At 46.3% G+C, this 24982-nt stretch overlaps 1 protein-coding gene across 1 annotated transcript in view; it reads right to left on the bottom strand.

The window, feature by feature from the left end:
* USP40 (ubiquitin specific peptidase 40) overlaps positions 1 to 24982 on the bottom strand; it is a 667009-nt gene that overhangs the window by 570885 nt on the left and 71142 nt on the right. Inside the window, exons 3-5 of the mRNA XM_085646205.1 lie at positions 18351 to 18577; positions 16463 to 16530; positions 9477 to 9590 (exon numbers count right to left, since the gene is read on the bottom strand). Of these exons, the coding sequence (XP_085502331.1) occupies positions 9477 to 9590; positions 16463 to 16530; positions 18351 to 18555 (387 nt within the window). The 5' untranslated portion in view covers positions 18556 to 18577. The remainder of the gene's footprint in view (positions 1 to 9476; positions 9591 to 16462; positions 16531 to 18350; positions 18578 to 24982) is intronic.

Below are 24982 nucleotides of genomic sequence, written 5' to 3'. Positions count from 1 at the left end.
GATGAAAAAAATAAACTGTAAACTTACCAATTGCCATTCTCCCTAGTGAGTAAAACATCATGCCTTCCTGAGGAACTGCAATTCTAATACCACAAACTAAAACCATCCCTTCTTAGGAGTGCAGATATAAATGCATGTGTATGCTATACATCATCTTCATATGCTGCTTCAAATTGAAGGAGGCTCCTTAATCCACAACAAATTACACTTTGTTTTTGGCAGTCTAGATTCTTTGCATTCAAAATAGATAGAGTGGAAAAAAAAGGCACGTAGAAAGTTGGAAAAATCATCAAATGTGGCTCATTAGATCGATTCAGCCCTCAAACCTCTCCCACTCGCTAACATCCAACCTAGTTTAAAAAGGTGTGTTTAATACTACAAGAAATTAGCTAAGTGGAACTGTGAGTGAAACAGTATTCATCAGGCAGGGCTTGTAGTTGTGACTACATACACATTTTTACCACACCTTGTAATATATTATCTTCTACACTACAGACTGTTTTCTAGCTACATAATATATTTGAGTGAGTAACTAGGCACGTGTGTGTGCAGATATTTAAACATCTGTGCTGCTACGAGTGCCTGAATGCCAGAACTCTGGAAAGGACAAGTGGATAATCTAAAACATCCAGCACTTAGTATACATACATCTTTCTGTACTACAAGCAAAGAGGGCACACAGACACTGTGTTCAATCACTTGAAATCCGAGCCTTTCTCATTAATGTTCAATCCATTCATAAAATGCACCAGTGCTCGCATTCCTTCAATAATGTTCAATCCATTCATAAAATGCACCAGTGCTCGCCTTCCTTCAGAGATGATTCTGGGCTGATTCTTCGGAGAGCAGACTGTACATCTCTTAGTGGCCTAAATATGATGCCAGTCCAATCAACTCCCTCTTTTCTCTCCTATACCAGTGCCATTGCATATGCATTGGAATAACTAGTTCCTGCAGTCCACCACATAAATGAAGCCCACCCAGCGGTAGCTGTTCCAGTCTGGACTGGGCACTTTTCTAAGACTATTTGAGAAAAAGCTATTTGTATGCTCAATTTGTTTCTATTGTTGCATTAAGAAGCAAAAAAGCAAGAATACTCAGTGACATTGCCAAGGTACAACTTCATCTGAATCATTAGCAACGTTTTCAATAAACTCCCTCCACCCCAAACATCCTCCCACCCCCTGGTGCCCATCCGGTCCCAAACTATTAGAAATGTCATATTTTAGAAGCTGACTATATAAACGGATCATCAGGGGAGTTTATTCCAGCGAAGCAGTCAAGCGGAGCAATCTCAAATATCTGGGGCAAGTCAAATCCGTGAATTCTTGGCAGAGGAGCGCGATAAACAGTTGCCAGACCTCTCGGTACGAGTCCCCTTGTTGCGTAAGAATTGAGGAAACCCTCTACATTACCAGGAGGTGCTAAACCCAGTGCAGCCAATTCTGACGGGACAGCACTTTGTCTATGCCCCAATGGGCTAAGATGGATTGGAGCACTGCTCCAAATGCCAGAGCTATATGTCGACCCCTATGGGATTTAAGTGGGTATGTGAGCAGGTTGGGGAGTCCCAGCAGAGTATGAGGGAAATCTGGGCAGTTGGCTATTGAAGTGAGTGTCGTTGTCAGATAGGACGTCATTCCAGAACTCATAAGCATAGCGCATTCACACAAGATATGCACCAACCTTCCACGGGAGTCACAATGCCTCCAGCACCTATCACTACGTGCTGGATTCCCTCTCTATGTAAAGAACTGGGTACAAATATGGGACGTTACAACACGTACTAATACCACGCGTGCTATTACAATGCCAGTATTACTACGCGAATACTTTTACAACAACCTGCCATTACAACGCAAACTTTTACCACGCATATGCCTTTACCACGCATGCCATTACAACAAAAAGGCATGCTTGGTAAAGACAAACACTTGATAAAAGTGGTTACGGTAAATATATATTAATATCCCCTAAAACCCTACAATTACCCTTGGCACCCCAAAACCCATACCCCCTTAACTCTATAATTACCCTTGGCACCCCAAAACCCATACCCACCCTGAACCCTAAAATTACCCTGGGCACCACAAAACCCATACCCGCCCTGAACCCTATAATTACCTTTGGCACCCCAAAACCCATAGCCACCATGAACCCTAAAATTACCTTTGGCATCCCAAAACCCATACCCACACTGAACCCTAAAATTTTATTTGGCACCCCAAAACCCATTCCCACCCTGAACTCTAAAATTACCCTTGGCACCCCAAAACCCTTCCCCAGCCTAAAACTTAAAATTACCCTTACCACTCCAACACCACCCTGAACCCTAAAATTATCCTTGGCACCCCAAACCCCATACCCACCCTAAATCCTAAAATTACCCTTGGCACCCCAAAACCTACACCCACCCTTTATACTTACCTTATACTTCCATGTAAAACACATATGCCTTTACCATTCATGCCTTTACAATGAAATTCGTGGTAAAGGCATATGCGTTGTAATGACATGCATTGTGATGGTATTTGCGTTGTAAAAATGTCATTGTGATGGTTGTTTCCCCCGGGGTACAGTTGTCTGCCAAGTTCCAGTTCCCATTGGAGTTGCGCCTGGGACTTTGCCCCAGACTCTCCACCCAACAGCATCTGATACAATTCAGTAATAAGGCACCTATCCAAGTCCTTGCTCAGAAGCCACCTCTCAAATTTTGCCAATTGCCGTTGTGCTGCCTCTCTTGTCACCGGCTGCATCAGCCAATGTCTAATCTGTGTGTACCGGTACCACTCAGCACGCAAGGCTTCAAACAGGATGGGACACTTTGCATCAAATAAGCGGCTTATGGATCGGCATCCCGCCCATTGCCAAGTGCTGAACAAAGTGCCGTCTAGCCCTGGAGTGAAGTCTCCGTTCCCCACCACCGGAGTCAGGGGGGAGGAAAACGACATGCAGCCCCTTCGAGTCACCACACTATCCCAAGCCTATAGGGTAGACGCGGTGATCAAAGACAAATAAAGATTCACTAGATGGTGAGTGAGGGCCAGAAACAGAACCTTCCACAAAGCTGTTCCCACCAGCGCTATGTCCATAAATAACCACACCTTTTCTGACCCAAGCAAGTGCACTGCACCGAATACCAGAGTTGCAAAGCCTGAAAATAACGTAATAGGCAAGAGACCACCCGCTCCCCCCCCCCCCCAGACCACCCTCCTCCATTGGACGCCAACTGCACTCGTACTTCATGCGCGATCGCCTACCCGCCCACACAAAGCGCTGTAGGGCGTCCTGTAGGGTCTGAAACTTCCTTCTCTGGAGCTGTAGGGGGGAGTTTCTGGAAAATGTATAAGATCCTGGGTAAGATCGTCATCTTAAGAGCGCTGACCCGTCCCAACCATGAAATGGGGTATAGTTGCCAACAAGCCAAGTCGGGTTTCATCCTCCTGGTCAAGTTGCAATAATTAAGGGTCATGACATCAGCGATAGTCGGGCCAGTTGGATACCCAGGTAGGAGATAGATCCCAAAGCCCACTGGATTGAGTGATGCTGGGTCAAGTAATCCCATGTGGTAGGTGAGACAGTGAGATCTATGGCTTGTGATTCAGCAAGGTTTATATGAAATCCCGCCGCCGCCCGAAGTGTCGCACCTCCTCAAGGAAGCTAGGGAGTGCCTCTCTAGGGTTGTCCAGAGAGACAATAACATTGTCAGCATATAGTGTGATGAGATGCTCCTCATCCCCAAAACACACTCCTGTGATATTCGGATTATCATTAACCCTTTGGGCAAACTGCTCTATATAGATCATGAATAGTAAGGGGGACAAGGGCCACCGCTGCCACGTACCAGGACGTATGGGAAATTGCACAGAGTTTCTAGCATTGACCTTGATGGAGGCCTTCGGTACCGCAAAACCACCAAGAACCCAGGCCCGGAACCATACCCCTAAGCCGAAGTGCGCCTGCGTCTTGGCTAAGTAGGGCCAGTGAACACGATCTAAAGCATTCTCTGCGTCTATAGAGAACAGCATGACCTCTCGCCGGGAACAAGTGGCTTTGTCTATGAGATGTAAAATCGGTTTAGTGTTGTCAGCACAGTGTCTATTGGAGAAACAAAACACGCCTGGTCGGGGCCCACTAACCCTGGCATTAAAGTTGCGAGGAGGGCCGCTAATACTCCCGTTAACAGTTTTGCATCAACTTTTAAGAGGGAAATCGGTCGATAGGACCCACACTGTTTCTTGTCATTGCCTGGTTTCGCTAGGACTACTATGGAAGCCTCCGTCATTGAGGGGTTTAAGTGTGGCCGAACACATAACTGAATTAAATACTCTAGTGAGGAGTGGAGCTATGGACGAGTAGAAGACTTTATAGAAAGCCGCAGGGAAACCGTCTGGGCCAGGTGTCTTAAGGAGTCTCTGCCTCGATAACGCGGATGGGAATCAGCCTTTACAACACAACCGTTACAATGCATGCAGTTACATCGCATGCCGTTGCAACGAAAACGGTGTGCAGCAGTGGGTAGAAGGTGTTGGATTTAACTCCAACACCTTCCCTACTGTTGCACACACTGGAGTTAGAATAGAAAATTAATCTATTCCAACTTCCAGCGCCCCCCCCCCTCTGACAGAAAGTTGGGGTAAAGTTTGGCATTCAACAGCATGCGATGTAATGGCATGCGTTGTAACGCAACATATCCATCGCGGATATGACCTCCTCTATCCTTATCGAGCTATCCAAACCCGCTACCTGCTCTTCTGTTAGGTGAGTCACTCTGGATACTCCCAAATAAGTAGGTATTTGAGAGGGGGAAGATCCTGCACCGAGTAAAGGTCCGTACAGAAAGACCCAAACCGCGCCACTACAAGCCCATACCCCCTAACAAGGGTCCCCTCTTCCATCAATGAGGCATCAACCGCAGGGGCCTGATGTTGGAACTTGAGTTTATCCACAAACAGCCTCCCACGTTTATTCCCCCCTACATATAAGGAGTGTTTGAGACGTAGAATGGAGAATTCTGCGCTATCTTGGTCTAGCCCTGCTAGCTGTTTCCTGACAGACTCCAGTTGACGCCACATTCAAGGAGCCCCCGTGCGATGATGAATGCGCTCCAACTCCTGCACCTGCTACTGTAATTGGGCGCGCTGATCCCGTGTTAATTTATTATCAGCCGTGGAGATGGCGATAAATTCCCCACATACAACCACTTTCATTGCATCCCATACAATCAAGACCGGGGTGTCAGGGGTATCGTTGACCTCAAGATAGTCCCAGATTGCCTTCTTTATTTACCCAACTACTTCTGGCAGACGCTGGAGGGTTCTCACGCAGCCGTCAATAACAGGTAGTAACGTCGCCGCGCTGGAGAGAAAGGTCTAGCAGAATGGCGCAGTGAACACGGCTCTATCTCCACCGAGGTGGTCGCCATCTGCACCTCTCGGGAACCCAAGAAGTGATCCAGTCGGGCATATGATTTATGTGCATGGGAATAGCAGGTGTAATCGCGTATTAATGGATGTTTATCCCGCCAGAGATCCCTCAGTCCCATCTCCTGTAGCCAGAGGCCCCCTGCGGTAATAGCTCCCGGCCCCCCCCCCCTCCTCTAATCTCTGGGCCGAACCGTCCATCTCATTGCGAAAACCCAGATTAATCCCCCCTCACATCCGCCCCCCCCCCTTCGCCTCCAGGTCCTCTCCAAGGGCCACCCACCGGTCTTGTGTCGTTAGGGTGTCCGCTACCGTCCTCCGTAAGAACTGTTCTGTTCCCTCATTGGGAGCGTACATGGATCGTATTAGCAAGGAATGTGATCCGAAAGGAATGTGATCCGAAATGAATGCGATACACCAGAACGCAGCCTTTGATTTCTGCTATTTTGAACCTCACTCGCCCTCAAAAAGAGCACGACCATAATAACGCTAAACTAGCTGCCTTACGTGCTAGGGAAGAGAGGAATTGTTGGGGGAAACCCCTGGACTTTAGCCTATGCCAATCGCTTGCCAGAAAATAAGTCTCCTGCAGCAAGCAAAATGTCAGCGTGAGTATGTTATAGGTAAGAACAGATAGCCCGTCCCTTAACTGGATTATTGAGCCCTTTAACATTGAGGGTCAGGACCCTCTGTACGTTCAGTGAAGATGCCATTCTAGAAGTTACTTACGTGGGGGACCTGTATCTCGGACGCATAAGGATCCCCTGCCCATCTGGCCATAGAAATGACCCATTCGCCCTCTGCGTAAAACGTCTGTAGTGACGAAGACCTCATGGTGGGCACCCCTGAAAAAACACCCCAACAAAAACTGAAATCAACCAATCTCTCTGGAAGGAGGAAGGGACTAAAGAATCCAACCTCGGTCCAGCAGTGAAAGTACAGTAGAGGTCTGTGGCCATCTCCTCAAAACCCCACATGGCCCAATCCAACCCCAGCCGCCCCAAACCCCCAGCAAAGCCCCCCCGAATTCAAGCTGCAACATGCTCAGGCGGGGTCTCTAGTAACAGAACCCTCAGTGAGCTTTTCCAGCAGGGCCTTTCTCTCTAGAGCAATCATGGCGTAGTCCGGCCTGGCCCCTCCACATCCGGCAGAGAGTCGCCTCCAGCTCAGGTGCCTGTAAGCTCTGCGCCATCAAGACACTGTCCCCAACTTCGACTCCTCCTGCTCCTCAATCTGCAAGAGCTCACACGCTGCAGCCAGGGAGTGGAATTGATAAAGTTGGTCCTGTCAGCGGAATATGAGCCTGAAAGGATGTCCCCCAGGAGTAGGAAACCTTCTCGTCCCTGAGGAAGGATGTAAGCGGGTGGGATTCCTGCTGCTTCTGAAGGGTGGTGGTTGCGAGATCCTGTAGCAAGTGCAGGGTATGCCTGTGGAACTGTACAGGAAGCGATTCTTGGGCCACACGCAGGATTCATTCCTTTTGGGAGAAGTTATGCATGCAGGTCGGAATGTCTGTAGACCGTGTCTCCCCGGGACCCTGGCGGCCCACTGTGTGGGTCCTGCCCAAGCAAATTATGGAGGCTGGTGTATCCCCGAGGATATGTGCGAACAGTGCAGACACATAGGCTTCAATATCTTCCCCTTTTGCTTCCGCTGGGGCACCCAGATACGAATATTGTTCTGCCTAGAGAGGTTTTCAAGATCCTCCGCATGAACCTGTAGGTCTACCTGCTGATCCAAGAGACGGATTACTTCCTGTTGCAATTGCTCTATTGCTTCATCGTGGGAGGTCTTGTGGTTTTCCAAGGCATCCACTCTCTCACCAATATCTGTCACCTCCTTCCGAACCACCTGTAATTCACACGCTAGATTCCCCTTGACTGCCAGGAGTTCATCTCATAGTGAGGAAAACAGGGTCTCCATGTATGGTCCCGTGACCAGGGTCTCTAGCTCCTCCATGTCCAGGGGGCTGCTCTACTGGGCGCTTTCTGGGCTTTCCCAGCCAGGGGACCTGCGGACTACGCCAACATGTCCTTGAGGGTGCCCCCTTTCTTAGCACTTGCGGATGCCAAATGACCGTCCAAAGCAGAGCCTATATGTAGAAAGCAAGGGTCTCTGGGCAGGCTCCCCGAAACTACACCTTCCACTTTTCTTACCACTCACTTTCTGCTCATCAGGGGAGCAGGTACCCATCCGTCAGCCTGCTGCTGGGCCCCTCGTAAATCCAGACCTGGGCGAAGCCCCCCTTTCAAGAGGCCTCCAGTGCAACTTGTGATCCGGTGAGTCTCCTCCCCAGTCGCTGGTGCACACCACGGGCCCTTTTACCTCCACAGTCCGGGCCGCATGCAGATGCCCACACCTTAAACACACTCAAAGGCCCTCCCGCATAGCAATGCCAGTCACTGCAGGTCAAGGGCGGGCTCCCCCAGAGCCTCACCTCTTCTCCAGGGCCTCTGCAGCTCACCTCCTCATACGAAGCCTTCGAGCCCCAGGAGGCAAGACCTCCCCCAGTCCAGTGGGTGGCCCTCAAGTCAAACAAGGATATTCAGCCAACCAGGTAGGATGATGGCTCCTTCCAAAACAAACACAGCAACTCAGGCCCCCTGCCAATGCAAAGAGTCCGCCTCCGCTCATCGTGCCAGATCACTTCACGCGTCCCGCTGGTGCAACGAGGATGAAGTTTCACTGCTCCTCCACTCAAGCCTCCGTCGACCTATTGGCCCGGTCGGCAGCGCAGCAAACACCAGGGCCCGACATTCCTGGGAGTCCACCCCTGCAGGACCAGCAGTGGCCTATCCAGGCCGCACAGTCCCCCGGCTCCGCGCCGGGCCATCCCCCTCGGAAGGCTGTACCAGCCCTCTGGGCAGCCTTGGCCCAGTCTGCTCCGCCTCACCTTTATAGTCGGGGGCCTTATTAATTTGCCGGATGCCGAGCCAAGGAATACCAGCAGGAGCCCCCGGCCCGACCGCACCAGCCTGTTGATGCGCAGCTGGGCGTGGCAGTGCAGCTGTCTCAGAAACTCCACTTCATGGGGGTCTCCGCCCACGAAGGCTTCGCGGCCACAAGCCCAGGCCGCACCATCTCTGCCTGGGATTACGGCTCTATTTCAGGTTTGCTGCAGCCAGGGGGGGGCACCATCGACCACAGCAGCTCCGCAGTTTCAGCCCCTCACCGCGACCAAGCTGAGGGGCTAGCAGGAAGACTGGGCAGCGGCGAGGACGGAGGGACCAAGAAACACATCCTATCTAACCGCCATCTTGGGCACGCTCCGCCAGAAAGCTATTTTTGATTAAAAAGTAAATGTGAAACAGCACTATAAAAGAAGTATAAGGATGAACCTGAAAAACTCCAACTCCTCTGGCAAGCAACCCACAACCAGCCCTGCTCAGGTTGTACTGCCACTATAGATTCATGACGAACTAATAGAAATAAGAGAATATAACTTTGCACTGCATTGTAAAAAAAAGTCACTGAGGTAGAGCATATCTATATTACTGGATCAATTTTACAATTTTTTGAAGGAGGTTTTGCTCATACCACTAGGACTAGCCACCCCAACCTCACTCCCCCCCCCTCCCAGTTATTATGGCAGAAAACTCCTTGCGCCGGCTTTGAAGCACACTTCAGCATGACAGTTTAACATAGGCAGAACAGGCTCAATGCATTTGGTCACAAACTAATCAATTAGGACTGATCAGGGCAAATGTGTGAGGCAGATTCGTTTTATGCTCCGGGCACAATCAGAGCTTGAGAGAGGATTGTTAAGAAAAGGACAGGTATCGCTGGATGGCGGAGGGTTGGAGGCAATATGGGAAAGAGGTTAGAATGAAAGTCAACTGCCTTTTTAACACATTTTGACATCTATGTCATCATCTAAATCTTTTATGACATACAAGAATATTTCACTTAAGTTTTTCAACTGAAAGTTACATTTCAAAATTATTACCTGTTCACATAGAACTCTGCCCTCTAGGGTAAGCCCTCCAAAAAACTACAACTGCACACTCTACTTTAGCTACATTTGCTCTTTCTCTAAGATAAGCTTGCACTTACCTCACTGTCACCCCACCCAAAGCTGTCAGTTAGGGCCGTGGTGGAAGCAGCCTGCTGATTCACAAGCAGGAGTTCGGCGAACAGCCGCTGTAACTGCAATGGGATGATGCGCACCTAGAAGGAAAAAAAAGGAAAAAAGAAGACAAATTAGAAAGAAAAGAACTTGCTGCATTGCACACAAAAACAACATGACAACCCTGGGACAGAGCCGATAGGAGGCTGCCAGTACTGAGGGAGAAATAACTAGGTTGGTTGAAACCGTGAGCCTCAAACTGAGCCTCAAACTGAAATTTTTAGAGACTCGCACATTTCTGCTGGTTAAAAAAAATGTGTTGTGAATCTCCAGTCAATGGGGAATGTTTGTGTCGAGACCCATAGGAGTTAGGAATTATGTGTTAAATTCAGAGGGAGCATTAGAAAACTCATGATTCCCTATTCAATCTACACAAGTTCCTCTGTATGTTTCTCCTGAAGGGAATGCTGTGTTCCTCTCCTGACTGCAGGCATCACACCTGCAAGAATGAAAAGGATGTAGTAGTAAGTTGTGGCTGCCAGATAATACCCAATGGCCTTAGGCATGGAAGTTCGCATAAAAAAGCCCTGAGCACATACATTTACTGTTCATGCTTGGAAGATCTATTACTGCCATAGCACAGGGCTGTGAATTGGTTGGGCTTGTACTACCAAAGGCTCAGCATTTTATTGGATCCCTGGGAGCATACTGCACAAAGCAGTGTGGCTAAAACGAGAAGACTGCCTAGACATGCTTCCTGGACATGCCAACTTCTACATATCCCCTTTCTAGTCTCTCTGTAAGAAACACATAGTAAATATATAAAACCTAATGGATGATCATCAGTTCCTTTACCCAGGGATAATCTCTTCACACCTGAGAGAAACTCGCCCATTCAGTTTCCAGTGTCAACTCCCATGGCACTCCGTCCATCATCTCCTTGTGTTTGCTTTGTTCGCCCTAAGTTTGCAGGGTATGCCCAGACGTGGGTCCCTTGCTCACTTTGCCACTGGTTTCAAGCTAGCCTGGCTGATGAAGGGTGTTACCCAGAAACCGGTCCCAGGATGCTTGTTTCCGGTTCAGGGAAGACCTGGCTTGGCAGTTCGGGCTGGACTGTTCCCATGAGGCACAGGGTCAAGACTGATTTGCATATAGCTGGGTCTGAACTGAGGTGACGAAGTGAGCTAAAGAATGATGATGGATTCAACCCAGATCTGTGACTGGGGGTGATTGTCTGAAAAGTTTCAGTGCTCCGTCCATCATTTGCTTTGAACTCCCATGGCAACGGCATCAGATGCGGGGCTATGCTGAGTTTATTCCACAAATCACCCAATACTAGTCCAAACTCAAAACGGGGAACTCTTGGCTCTGAAGTACATGAAATCTGATCCAATACCCTGATTAGAAGAGTGCTTCAGCTTCTGAATTAGGCCACCCTCTGGTTGGCTTTACCTTGCCGTTTTGACCAACAGAACAGTACAAGTACTAACAAGTGCTTGTTTCATTATTGGTTGTCTGACCACATAGGCGGTGTGCACAATAATGGACTAAGATTGGGCTAAGACTACAGGGCTGGAGTAGAACCACTGCTGTGTTTCTACTGCCACTTTGTAGATGGGGCCCAAGTCTGAGAGGTCTCTGTGGATTCCCTGCTGAGAAAAGGAGACGCAACCTGCACAAGGACCTGGACTACACGTTAGTAGCCCCGATTAAAGTATATTTGGACAAGGCACACCTGACTAGAAGATCTGAACTGAGGACGTTGCAGTGGACTGAGTTTTCAGAAAAAGAAGCTCCTCAGGAGAAGCAAGATCAGAAGGGTATAATTTGATTCGTATCAAGGAGCTGCATCATTTCCTGATGTAGCAAAAGTAGGTGTGGCGTCACCTTCTCCAAGCCACCATCAACATAAATGAACAAAGACTAGGAGAGAGTAAGCCTTCAAACCACTAGCATGGAGCCCTGTTCTGTTGGCTGGAGGAAATCCTCTTCTGAAACCAGAACCATATGAATCATCCTTTATTTAGCCCTAACAGTTCCAGAGATGGACTATGTATGGTCTCAACCCTACAAGACCACTTCCCATTTAAAGCGGTGTCATCACTGACTTCAGAGGATGTACCTTCTGTGGTGGATAACTGAGCCACAAGACATCTTTGAGACACCAATGGGATCTCCCAAGGGATGTTGATCCACTACTAAATGTGTCCAATCACAAATGCAACCCTGTCAGTTGTAAATTAACTAGTTGAGAGACTCCAGTTACTTTTGAGTTGTCTCTCTAACAGGGCACTTATGACCAACCCTACAGTCTTCATCACCGGGTCCTCAAGGGCGCATTAGTGACCTCACTAGGTAGGGCTCTTTTGACAAGTGATGGGTTTTAAGACAGTTGATGTTCGGGTGGATTTTTATTTTTGCCTGGGGAACTGGAAACGCATCTGTTGAGATTCTAGCTCACTGAGTTCCGATGTGAAAAACAAAGGTAGGTGAGGACCAGGACCAGAGTTGAATACAGAGTCCCATGCAATCTGTATTTTTTTGCAAATTCCTGGACGCTGGCGTTAGGGCAGGCTTTATGACAAATGTACAGCATGTTGGCACTATAGCAACAATTAGCATCTTATTTTGGCCTCACAAAATACTAAATTTTGAGGGACGGAGGTTGTAGGTATGTTTTTTGTACCTTGTCCATTAACATACCTGCTAATAATACACCCTCCAAGTCTCAGAAGAAGTCTTGAGGCGTCCTCCTCCTTGCTACCTGCAAAGAGGAGAACTGGCAAAGCCCATAGGGACCTTGATTTAATGTCACAATACATGCACCCACTGGTATGAAGAAATTATGTTTTCATACAACAGCACATTAAATCCCCTTCTATGGTTCTTTGTCAATGCTGAAGTCTAGTGGTGGTGGTAGTCGTGTTGGCGGTCTGGTATTGATGGTGCTGTTGGTGTGGGTTGCTAGTGGTAATGTATTTGAGGTGCACGGCTAGTGTTATTGATTTTGAGATGGTGGCGTAGTATTGGTGGCCATGGTGGTATTACTGGTGGTGTAATATTGGTGGTGGTAGTCCTGCCTGACAGAAGCATGCCTGGCTACAGTGTTTTGGTTGCACTATAGTCTCCCAAAGGTTGTGTGAGGGCCCTTATCCATGATCAATGTGGACAATAAGATCTTGGCCAAATTGATCACTTCCCACCTTCTACCTCTCCTGCCGCATATCGCCCACCCAGAAAAATCCAGGTTAGTCCCCAATTGATCTACAGCTCACAACCTGCACACATTCTTTTCCCTTCTCCATCCCCAGATAGACGTAGTAGCAGTATTGCTTGACGCCACTAAGGCATTTGAATCCTTGGAGTAGCCCTTCCTTTTTGATCTTCTAGCTCGCGTAGACTTCAACACTAACTTCTTAAGCCTGATCAAACTACCATACATGCAACCATTGGCCCGCTTGTGGGTGAACAGGGCAGTCACTTCTTTTGTGGTGTCGAGGGACACCCAGTAGGGATGCCCTTTGCCACCCATCCTATTTTCTATCGCTATGGAACCACTGGTGGCAAGGTTGTGGAAGCACCACTCTCATCAGGGACTGGCATTCACTCCCCGAAGAATCCTAGTATCCATGTATGCAGACGATGTCACCTTATATATCATCGACCCAGCAACTAACCTTGCGCCTGTCAACAGGGATATTACCCGTTTGGAGGCTATGCTAGAATCGCCATTAAATAGTGCAAATCTGTGATATTCCTGCTCATATCAACTATGGAGCCTTTAGTCACAAATTCTGACCGAAATGGCCTGAAGAACCAGTCTGATATTTAGGTGTCTGGATTAGCGGAGATGTGAACGAATTATGGGGTAGGCGTACCAATTAATTACCATAAGGTATCCAGACCCATTAAGCTCAAGAACTAAAAATAAACTAAACCTTACGTGGCGTACACCGCTGAGTGCGGAAAGGAGGCAATTCCTTTTTGTTATTTAGCCCTCACATACCCTATTGGTTTCGTGCTTTATCATCGGGTTCACCCTGACTACTAAAGGTCAGGGGTGGCTCGACCATATTTAAGGGAGCTTCTGCTCTAGATCTTATTGCATGCGGATGATATGTTGATATATCTCACTAGAGAATGATCAGACGTAGAGGGCGCTTTCCCACTTCGGTCAGATATCATGCCAACATTTGAACTTGAGTAAACTAAAGCCTATTCCTTACACGCTCTGAGCACAGATACTAGGCCTCCAGAACTGGGGAATTAATCTTGCTGGGAGTAAAGCACTTTCGGACCCTGGGGGTACAGATTTTTTGGTCCGAAGCCCAGTTACTTGAGGGCAATATCAGGGCGACCCTTTCATCTCCTTCTGGCTCACATTGTCATTGTCTGTAATGAGCCACACAGTGTGCGGAAAAATGGTGCTCCTCCCATGACTTCTATACTTTTTTCGCTACCCTCCTCATTAGGGTACCTAGGGCCATCTTTCACTAAACAGATGAGTTACTTCTGAACTTACTTGGGGCTTAAAATGACATAGGAGCGCCCTGGTTAAACTCCGGCTTTCCGACGCAAAGGGAGGGTCTGAGTCCCAGAATATGAACTAGATCACTTGGCCACACAACTTGTGCGGGGTCAAGATGGAGGAAAACACGATGGGGCACTCCTTGGGTGGGGGACTTTAGGATTCCCGTGCAGGCTCCAGCTCATACTATACCTATCTTGGAAGCCGCAGAATCCTGCGGACGCGATACTGCTTACTAATCTTCGGTATGCTTGAGAAAGAGTAATTCAGCTGAGCCTTGCTCGTGAGCTTTTGATCACTGCCTAACCCATTTTGCACCCATGGGCAGACTAGGGGAAATCTGCGAGAGTAGAAGAGAGGGCCTGAGCTTAATGAGTGCGCCCTTTGAGAACAGCACGCTTAGGGACCTTCAACACCTAGTTGATAAGTGTGAGCTTCCTCCTCATGACTTCTTGCTCTAGGGAGCCACTAGGGCCAAGATTCAAGCCAGCTGTAAGACTGGTGTGTACGAACCGCTGTTGTACCATGGTTTCCGTGCTATTTGCACGATAGCCTGGAGGAATCAGGCAATTTTATTGCTATGTAGTGCATTGCTACAACAGGCCAAGGGTGACCTGCAAGAGCTAGACAATCACTGGAGAATATGGACACTCCGATTTCTGACAAATTTGGGATGCCATTCTGAACTCCAATCCACTAACCTTGAGGAATGCCAGATTTAACCTCATAGGTATGATTTCCTACATCAGGTCTACATTACCCCCAAGAGGATCAACATCATGTTTCCTGCAGCACATGCATCCTGCCAGCTGTGTGGTACAGTGGGGTGCACTTCTTTTAACATAGTGTTGGATTATCCTTCCCTCATTGGGACGCTATAACAGATTTCATATCCCAAGCTGATGGTTGACACATCCTAAAAACTATGGCTTTCTGCCTTTTGGGCCTCTGATGTGATGAATGGAATTGATTAAGTTTGCATAATGCGAAAGAGTTATATTGCAGTGGGAAGCAAGACAACCATCAAGGACCAGAGTCTGCAGAAGCATAGGATGCCATCCTACATCCATTGCAAGATCTCAACCAGCCGCTGGTATGGAAGGGATGTGGCAGAGACTTCGCCTTAGCCTTAGCCCGAATAACCTCAAACTAGTAAACCTTGACACACCGTATCTAGCAGGTTGATCAGTTTCATGGTTTCTTTTCGAACTGAGTTAAACTATACTGATTTTCTTTCTCGGTCACAGATGCCCCGTTACCTGCATCCCTTTCACAGTATAACTACAATGGATATGCTGCTACTTTACTATTTGTCACTCTCTTCATGGGGGGGGGTCACCCCATCTCTCGTCACATGATATCTTCGATTGTGTATTGTACTTCTGAATGCTGGCCAAGTCACATACTATTAATGTGAATTGTACACTGCTTATAGAAAATCTGTAAAACTGTGTTAAAAAAGTTCCCTTCTGTGAAAAACACAGAAACAAACAGATCTGTTATAACATCTTCATTATAGTCTGTTTTGCTATAGTTGTCTGGTTGCTTCTATGCTGTTCACAGAGCAATATACACAGGACTATAATGAAACTTATTATAATCCTGCAATTACCACTATTTGAAATGAGGATTGGATAGCAATGAAGCCTTAAATATGGAAGATAAGAAAGGCTATCTTGTTATCTGACCTTTGATTCACATAGAAACAAATATAGGACTATAAAGGCTCCGGATAGCCAGAGGCCATTCATTAAAGTCCTCGTTCTGTCTTGCTTCACTGACATTTGTTCAGGTAACCATACACTAATGTGCATATCTTGCTCACCTAATGGCTTATGATTTACCACAGGAGGACTGTCTGCCTCCAATAAGGCCTCCTTTTGTGATAAACGGACGGTAATTAGAAGCCCATGTTAGGGTCAGGCTTTTAATCAATCAATATAAAAGAAAATACAATTTCTCTATGCAATGCATGTATGAGATAAATAAATAAATGACAGAAATGTGATGTTTTAGATGTAAAATAACCCCACAACAATCCATAGAAGGCAGGGTGACACTAAAAACAGCCACCTGCATGTACGTCAGAGAAATACACCTCTGAGCTGATCTAAAATGTGACTGCCAAAGCCTCAAGCCAATAGCTGAATGAGGCAGATGCACGGTCAACTCCGACCTAAAACAGAAAGAGTAACTTTGCTATCAAATAAGAGTACATTAGTAATGTGAATATTGGACACTAGTGGTAAACAAAAGCACCCAAAGAGAAGATTTCCCAGTAATGCAATTTTACACTGCTTCTGGGAAGCAAGAAAAGGCCACACATGCTAGTATTCTACTTTTCCAGGAGATCATACCGGATGACAAGAGTGCTTTTGTACGATCGTCTCACTTGAAACCTTTGACTCTAAAGACAGGGAAAGACATGTTTAAAAATAAACGCACCTTTGCATGAGGATCGTCTTTCTTCTCTAATGATCCCAGATCTTCAGGGCCAAGTGAAAACAGAGCCTCTGCAATGATAGGAGAAAATATGTCCAAGATGATTAACTCTGATCCTCGTCTGGATGGCAGTCTGGGGTGAAAGGTAACCACTGGCTGGGGCACACGTGAACTAGGCTATGGGAAATCTGAAGATTTCGTAACAGTTTAGGCACCACAATGACAGGGATTCAATTGATAATTCTGTCAGCCTCTGAAAAGGGTCTATCTTTCTGCAGAGTGTGCAGTCTTCAGGTAAAACAGCCACTTATCCATGTTGCACAGCACCATAGTACCACAAAGTCTGGGATATAATAAACGTGTGGTATTATTTGAGAAAAACATCCAGTTACATGATGCATATATTACCTTAGTTTTCTCTTCTATATCATAATTTCTAACCAGAACTCTACATTTCAGAGCACCCAGAAGACATGCATTTGTCATTCTGCATAGAACTTCTGGATGTCAGCAGGGGATAACAATGTATTCACAATGTGGACGTTTCAGATAGGCAAGGCAGCAAACCCCTAAACCACGGCACAGCTTTTATTCAAAGGACAGCCGCTAAGGTTACACGGGAAAAGGACGGTCCTACATGAGATTGACAATCTTATGACAGTGCGTCAGTCATTTGGTACAATTTCAGGGATTAGTTTGGGTACCGTTTCGGGTTACGTCCTCGGCACTCACTTTTTGTAATAAGAAGCATGGAGAATTCTCATCCCAACCCCCGAATAAAACTCCATTCCACTCTGCCCCCTTCTTGTTAGTTCTGCAGGACAGTGAAAGGTAACACAAAGCCAAAGTAGTCTGACAGGCTACATAGACTCAGGGCAATGAACCGATTTCATTAATCAAATAGGAAGGGGGGAGGGGGCTGAAAAAAGCAAGAATAGTGGGAGACCAAAGTCCATTCTCATCAGAGTGAAAAACCTGTTATGTAGACAGAAAAGGGAAGAGGTAGCATGTGTGAGCTTAAAGAACTTAAAAAGGACGTTTCTACTCCGTCCAACAAATAAAAGTTATGGCAAGTTGAATTAACCTTCCCAGGCTGATACGGTTCAATGTACACCCCTTCATGCAACCTTTATCAAGGTTTTCTTTGACCCTAAAAAAAAAAAAATCACATTTGCATTGAAATGTAAATACTTACCAAGGGACACCCAACTTCCTGGCCGCAAATTTGAAAAACAAGCTTTTACCTGCAGCCATTTCTACAGCAACCAGCTTCAAAGATAGCTCATTCAGGGAAAAAAAAGAGGCAACAGTCGCACACGGTTCGGCTAGTTTGGAGCTCTGAAGCTGAATGGTGACTGCTCATATTTGTACTCTTAATAAAAGTTCTGTTTTGTGCATTAACTTATTTAGTGCACCACTATCCTCGAAACAGTCTCATCGAACACAAAGAATCTCAATCTTATCAAGCTGAGGTGCCGTAAGCAGGGTAAATGTGTGACTGCTGAACAGTGGTTGGACTTCCATATGCACTACATAAGAAAAACATTTTTTTTCTAATAGTGCCGATTTAGCGGACTAGTGGGAAAGGGTAACATATTTATTAAACAAGTGAATTCCACTATCCTACACTGCTCCCATTCCTGTTGCCCAGCAATTTGTTCAAGTTGAATGAACAAACATCTTAGGAGGCTGAACCCATCATGAGGTCTTCATATCACATGCAAATCCCCAAAAGGTTGGACCAAGTTCCAAAAAAAGATAAACTAACAGAGCAGCAATCTGTGATGATGAAACTACAACTCAAATCTTACTGACTCCCAGAGGGAAATCCCTTAGTTTCTGGCACATCATGCAAGAGACTGAACATCTCACAGAATGAAGCATAACTCACCTCTGAACTCAGGAGTGAATAGTAGGGTCTGCAGCAGGGAGTTGAGGTAGCAGGTCCCGCCTTGATTTCTGATGCCGCTGAGCTTGGTCGGTCCACGGGGTTCCATGAGCTCGGAGGGCCGGGGACGGGTTCTTTTTCCTTTTGTGCCTCTGTCATTTGACAGGAATGAAAAGTCATCCTCCTCTTCAAAGAGATCACCAAACATGATGGTGCAAGGCAGGTTATCTCTGAAACAGAGGCCTTATATTGAAAGGCAGGCATAGACAGTAGAAAGTTTGGCAAGGTTGCAGGGCCGCCTTTTTAATCTAACCCCTCGTTGTAATCTACTGTACTAAAATTCTCTCTCATCATTACGTGGATATTATTGTCTAAGCAATATCCTGAGATTTATTTCAATCAAAAATACGAAAAACACAGCAAGGCAGGCTACAGCTCAGTCACGTTTTTAGCCTTAAGCCCTTGCAGGCTTTTTGTTAGGTCTCGGCTAGCGAAGGCTGTGCTTGAGCAGTCTCGCTGGCAAGATTTTATGTTTTCCAGTAGTGGGGCTTGAACCCGCCCCTCTTCTCCATTGCCAGGCCTCTTAAATGCTGGTCAGCCATTGGAGAAGAGCTTTGTCTGTCAATTCAAGCCCCGTCTTTTTCGGATTCGGGGTTGTGTTGTTTCGCTTCTTTCTCTTTTTTAAGCCCCGTCCCTTTTACACTGGTAGGCGTGATTTTTTTTTTTTTTTTTACAGGGACGTTCTCGTGTTTATTCGTGTCTCTTGCTGGGATGTACAGAGCGATTTCCGAACATCTAAGGTAAGCTATCTTTGTTTATTCACATTTCTTGTTTGCTAATTTTGGGTGTTTGTTTTTGAGGTCTACTCCGGCCAGGTAAGGCATCTTGTCTTTCTTTCTCATCTAACGTTTTTTTGTGTTTCTTTTTCAGGTCTACCCCGGCCCGTGTCGTGCAGTGTCATGCAAGGAGTGCTTTGCCCGGTATGTATGCAGCTGGTTGCATGTCTCAGATAAGCCATCTTGTCTACGTGTCTCATCTAATGCATTTTTCTGTTTGTTTTTCAGGTCTACCCCGGCCCGTGTCATCTCCGTGCAGCGTCGTGCATGGAGTGGTTTGCCCGGTATGTATGATGCTGTTTGCGGGTCTTTGGTAAGCCATTTTGTCTTTCTTATCTGTTTTTATGTGTTTCTTTTTCAGGTCTACCCCGGCCCGTGTCGTCTCCGTGCTGCGTCGTGCAAGGAGTGTTTTGCCCGGTATGTATGCTGCTGGTTGCGTGTCTCAGGTAAGCCATCTTGTCTATGTTTCTCATCTAATGCATTTTTCTGTTTGTTTTTCAGGTCTACCCCGGCCCGTATCGTCTCCGTGCAGCGTCGTGCAAGGAGTTCTTTGCCCGGTATGTATGATGCTGTTTGCGGGTCTTAGGTAAGCCATGTTGTCTTTCTTTCTAATCTAATGTCTTTTTGTGTTTCTTTTTCAGGTCTACCCCGGCCCGTGTCGTCTCCTTGCAGCGTCGTGCTTGGAGTGCTTTGCCCGGTATGTATGCTGCTGGTTGCGTGGTTGCTGGTTACCCCATTCCGTCTCGTGATCCTGTTGCAGCGTGTTAAGGTTAGTTATTTTGTCTTTCTTTTTGTAGTTCCTTTTATTTTTTACTTATGTTACTTATGTCTTAAAAATTATTTTTTACTAAATCTGTGTTTTTGGCTGTGTCGAATATATGGTTAGTTTTTTTTTGTTTTTTTTTTGGTCGAATCAGCGAGACTGCCATCTTTTCTAACATTGGAGAAGGGATTATACTGTCGGTCAGGCTGCGGCAAGTTTCCGGTAAGTCTATTTAATGTTTAATTGCTTTATATCTTCTAGTTATAAAATGTTTTTTTACTACCCACACTATACTACTCTCTTCTCACTAACTTCTACTATCAATAAATACTACTCACTAAAATACTTCTTACAACTGGAGGCTAAGTGGGTGCCACTTCTGCTTTGGCTCCCAAGATCAATATGTATGTGTCTAGATCTATGTGTGTGTGTGTGTGGTTCTGTATGTGTGTGTGTGTGTGTGTGTGGCTGCGTGTATGTGGCTCTGTGTGTGTGTGGGAGGCTCTATATATATATATATATATATGTGTGTGGCTTTATTTGTAGGTGGCTCTATGCGTGGGTGGCTCTGTCTGTGTGGGTAACTGTGTGTGTAGGTGGCTCTGTGTGGGTGGCTCTATTTATGTGTGGGTTGCTCTATGTGAATAGCTCTGTGTAGGTGGCTCTGTGTGGGTGGCTGTGTGTGTGTGGGTGGCTTTGTGTGTGTGGCTCTGTGTCTGGGTGCAAATGCAATAGGTCTCGCATTTGAGAGAGATTAAGCTATTGACATTGTAAATAACAATGCCGTTTCTTTAAAATGTTTTAAAAACAAAAACAAACAAAAATAATGTCATGAGCAATGCCAATAGCTCTAACTTTAACAATGCAGAGACCATTGCATTGTAAATGCTTGTTTTTAAGATCACATGTGCAAAGCATGCCACCATTCCTTTTCCTGTCAGAGTGGGGCTCGCTTAGGCAGTCAGTTGGAGATCAGCCAGACAGTCCTTTCCCCAACATAAAATGCTTCTCATTGTTGCACCCAGTGTCTGCCAGTAGAACACAATTAGAATATTTTCTGCACCATTAAAAGGTGTTTAATTTTACCACAGACTAGCATTCAGGAAATGCTGCTTCTCGCGTAACATACAGAAAATGAAAATGGGCCATGAAGCAGTATTGTTCGACGCACAGTATTCAAACCCGTATCAACTCACCATCAGCTGATTTCAGTCCACTAAAGAGGTCAGAAAATTAAACATAAAACTATAAACCTTGAAGACAGGAGAACGCAAGTTATCTAACCCCAGGTTCCAATATAGTGCTGGCCTACTTCCGGAAGAAGTAGACATTTCATATCACAGCACATCATACAAAGCACTCTATCTGTCCAAGGATGGCTCCCCCGTTAAGGCGGAGGAGCTTAGCCCCACTAAACAAACTGCCCCTTATCCCCCCAAAATGGAGAAATAAAATGGTAATAAACTTAATGGTATTACTATTTTATTTTTCCAAACCCGTTCCTGAGCCGAGCGTCAGTGCGGAGGGGGCAGGGCTTTATGGTTTCTGCAGCTACCACTCTGGCAGCAGCAGAAAGCAGTGATAGGCAGGGTACATAGGTTTAAACTGCACAGCTTTTTGGCTGGCCCTCTTGCGACGGCCAGCCAGACATGGGCAGTTTGAACTTTTCTAACCCAGCTGTCTTAACACAGCTTTGCCAGAGACCGCATAGGGCTCCAGTGCCCTCGGGAGCGGCGAGAGAGCTCGCTCATTCCAATCCTGGCGCTGCTTTCATGCTGCACGAAAGCAGCGCCAGGATTGGTCACAGCTTCGTGGTTCCACCATGTGCGGCAGGATCGAAGGGAAGTGTATTTTTATTTTCTTTTTTCATTTGTTAATAACTTCTTTTTTCCCTCCCGCCTCACTACCCTTCTTACACGCCAACCGCCACTGTATGTAGCATTATTGCAGGTGGCAAACAATAAAATACATTTAACATTAAAATATAAAACTGCACAACATTCAAAAGCAGTATGCTCCACAAGCATGCCGCTCATAGAAAATAACAAAGAAAGGTAGCCATGAGAAGGTGCTGTGGGAGGAAGGCATTGGAAGAGGCAATGCATGGTGAGAAAGGGTAGATAAGGATTAGGAAAAATGTAAGTACATAACAAAGTGCTATATGAAGTGCAGCCCCAGATGGGAAAAGTTCTTTCTGGTGGATACTCTGAATACCTGCAGTGCTTCCAACAGTTCAACCAGCAGATACCGCACCTTTTGAACTGTTACCCAACAATGTACCCCGCATCATGGATCTGAGGACCAGTCAACCCAAAAGGTCTTGCACAACAGATCTGGCACAGTGGCACCCCAGCAGATTACGGAGTCGAGGAAGCAATGCCTGGTGAAGGTATGAACCAAAGCCCATGTAGCAACCCAACATATGTTCAGGACGGATCACTAGTGGACAGCTCCAGAAAGTGGACTCTGTCATGGTGGAATGACTTGTGATGCCCTCAGGAGCCTCCTTATGGGCAAGCGCATTACAGATCTGAATGCACAACACAATCCATCTGTAAAGAGCCCTCTTTTGATTCCAGCATAACCAAAGCTGATGAACTAATTACCAATCCAATATTCCTGAGCCCTATCCACATAAAAGCTGAGAGCCCTGTGAGGGCCTAACAAATGGAGCTTTACCTATTCCTCTGAGATGGGAAGGTGTTGATAATGAATGTAGAGTGATCAACTGCTCCACCTGAAATGGATTGATGAGCTTCAGAAGGAACAAAGACCTTGTCCTGCGAACCAGCTTATTTGGGAATATAAATGTAAAGGAAGGACAGACAGACTGCAGCTCACTAACATGCAGAGGTGATAGCAATTATAAGCTCTGCTTTTATAGTCAACCGTCTAAAGGGGAAGCTATACATCTGCTCGAATGGAGAACCCATAAATGGAAATGAGTACCAAGTTTAGGTTCCACTGATAACATTATGAATGGTGAAGAAGGCAACATGTAGGTCAACCCTTTAAGAAACTTCATGACAATCGGCTAGTCAGGTAAACAATGAAAGGGTGACCAGGCTGAAAAATACCCCATAATAACCAATAACTGTGCCCACTTAAGGTGTTGCTGAGCTAAGGAAAGCACAAACAGCAAACCAAATGAACGGTGCAAACCAAATGAACGGTGCAAACCAGATGAACGGTGCAAACCAGATGAACGGTGCAAACCAGATGAACGGTGCGCTTCAAGATCAACTTCCTCCATATCACACCAAGATACAAACCTGATCAATGCTCAGAGTAAAGAGATTAGTTAGATGGTAATTGCACAGGTAAGATGACAACCATCCCCATCGAAGGTAAATTGAAAGAACTCAGCTTGCCTTGCTTAATCTCCAGGCATGAAGGTGGAGACCCTGAAGGCTGGGATTGAAGATCGGCATATGAAATGGAAGATTTGTCATAGGAAAAAGCAAAGCAAGTCTGAGTATGCAGCATGGTCAAGATCATCTGCGTATGGTCATGAGACAATTTCCTCAACAGCAAAGATTTGGAGGAATGCAGGAATAGTGTAATGGAGTACAAACTCCAGGCAAAACACTCTCAGTTCAAGCAGGCTGACATGACAAGTGCTCCGCTGGAGACCAAAGTCCTTTGAATTAAGTCTTCAGATGTACACCACATCCGGAAAGGAGATATCAGTAACAATCACAGAAGGGTCTCAAACTCGTGAGGTTCCAGATCACTGATCACCACAGTAATTTTGCTGGCCCAAGGGAAATCTGGATATTCTTGGAAAGTCAGTCCCAATCTTAAGCCTACTAAAAATGAAGAGACCACTAAAGGACCACATATGCCCAAGAGCATCAATGACCCACAGGATAGAGGAAGCCTGGATGCCAAAAAAGCAGCTCTCAATGCTGGAAAAATATTACTGTCAAAACAGTAGAATCATATCCTGAATTATCTAGAAAGGTGGAAAAGCCCAGAGAGATGTTGAGTTCTCTTGTGATGAAAAGGAGGTTAACCACTGGAGGGTTCCAGGTGAGGCCTGGGTAGGGTTATGGAAAAACACCTAGCTGAAGAGCACTAATGCTGTGGAACTCATGTGGGCTGACACTAGTTGTGGAGAGTCTGCCATCAGCAGCCAGTCTTTGCGATATGAGTATACGTATATCACCATCTTGTGAACATGTGCCACAACTACCACCATCACCATGTTGAAGACCCGCGGTGCTGATGTCAACCCATATGGGAATATGAGAGTACTGCGGATTGGTAGTGGGAAGAGCCTACCACAAAAAACAGGTTTTCCCTGTGTGACTGCAGGATCGGTAAGTAAAAATACACATCCTGCAAGCTTAGGGACATCATCCAGCATCCCATCTCCAGAGCCAACTGAACCTGTGCAAAGGACAGCATCCTCGAGGCCCAAAGGTTCAAAAATCACCCTTGGGGATCAGAAGGAAATGGTTGAAGCACCCACTCATGCTCCAGAACCAGGTCCACGGCCCCTCGGTCCAGCAGAATCAACGTGAACATCATCCAACAAAGTTGCCGAAGGGGCAACAGGAGGAGGGTGGGGGGGGGGCGGGGGCTCCTAAAAATATAGAACAGCCATGCTCCACTAAATACAGGACCCAGTTGACAGTCTTGAAGAACCACCAATTCGACAGATGGCAAAACACCCTCCCTTTCACCATTGGGAGTGAGCTAGAATGATTTTGCAGGTGGAATAGAAGAGCAGAAAGATGATGAAGAAGGTAGCACCTTGCCGGAGTGAGGTATTGAGCTCTGCGCTATATAGAAACTGGTTAAGCAGCTGTTCCAGTTGGGATACCTCGCACTGAAGAAAGGGCATTCCCATAGGAGTAACTAAAACTTGCAGCATTTCCAATGAAACTGACTAGCCGGGAAGGCCAACTACAGGATTGAACTGTAGCCCGTCCCTACTTGAAGGTCTCAAGGGCTAAATCAGTCTTCTCATCAAACAAGTGATAGACGTTAAATAGCATATCCATTAAGTTGGCCGGGACATCCACTGACAA

The sequence above is a fragment of the Triturus cristatus genome, chromosome 3_1 (assembly GCF_964204655.1).
Source record: "Triturus cristatus chromosome 3_1, aTriCri1.1, whole genome shotgun sequence".
In the NCBI taxonomy this organism is placed as follows: Eukaryota; Metazoa; Chordata; class Amphibia; order Caudata; family Salamandridae; genus Triturus; species Triturus cristatus.
This window is presented reverse-complemented; position numbering and strand designations above follow the sequence as displayed.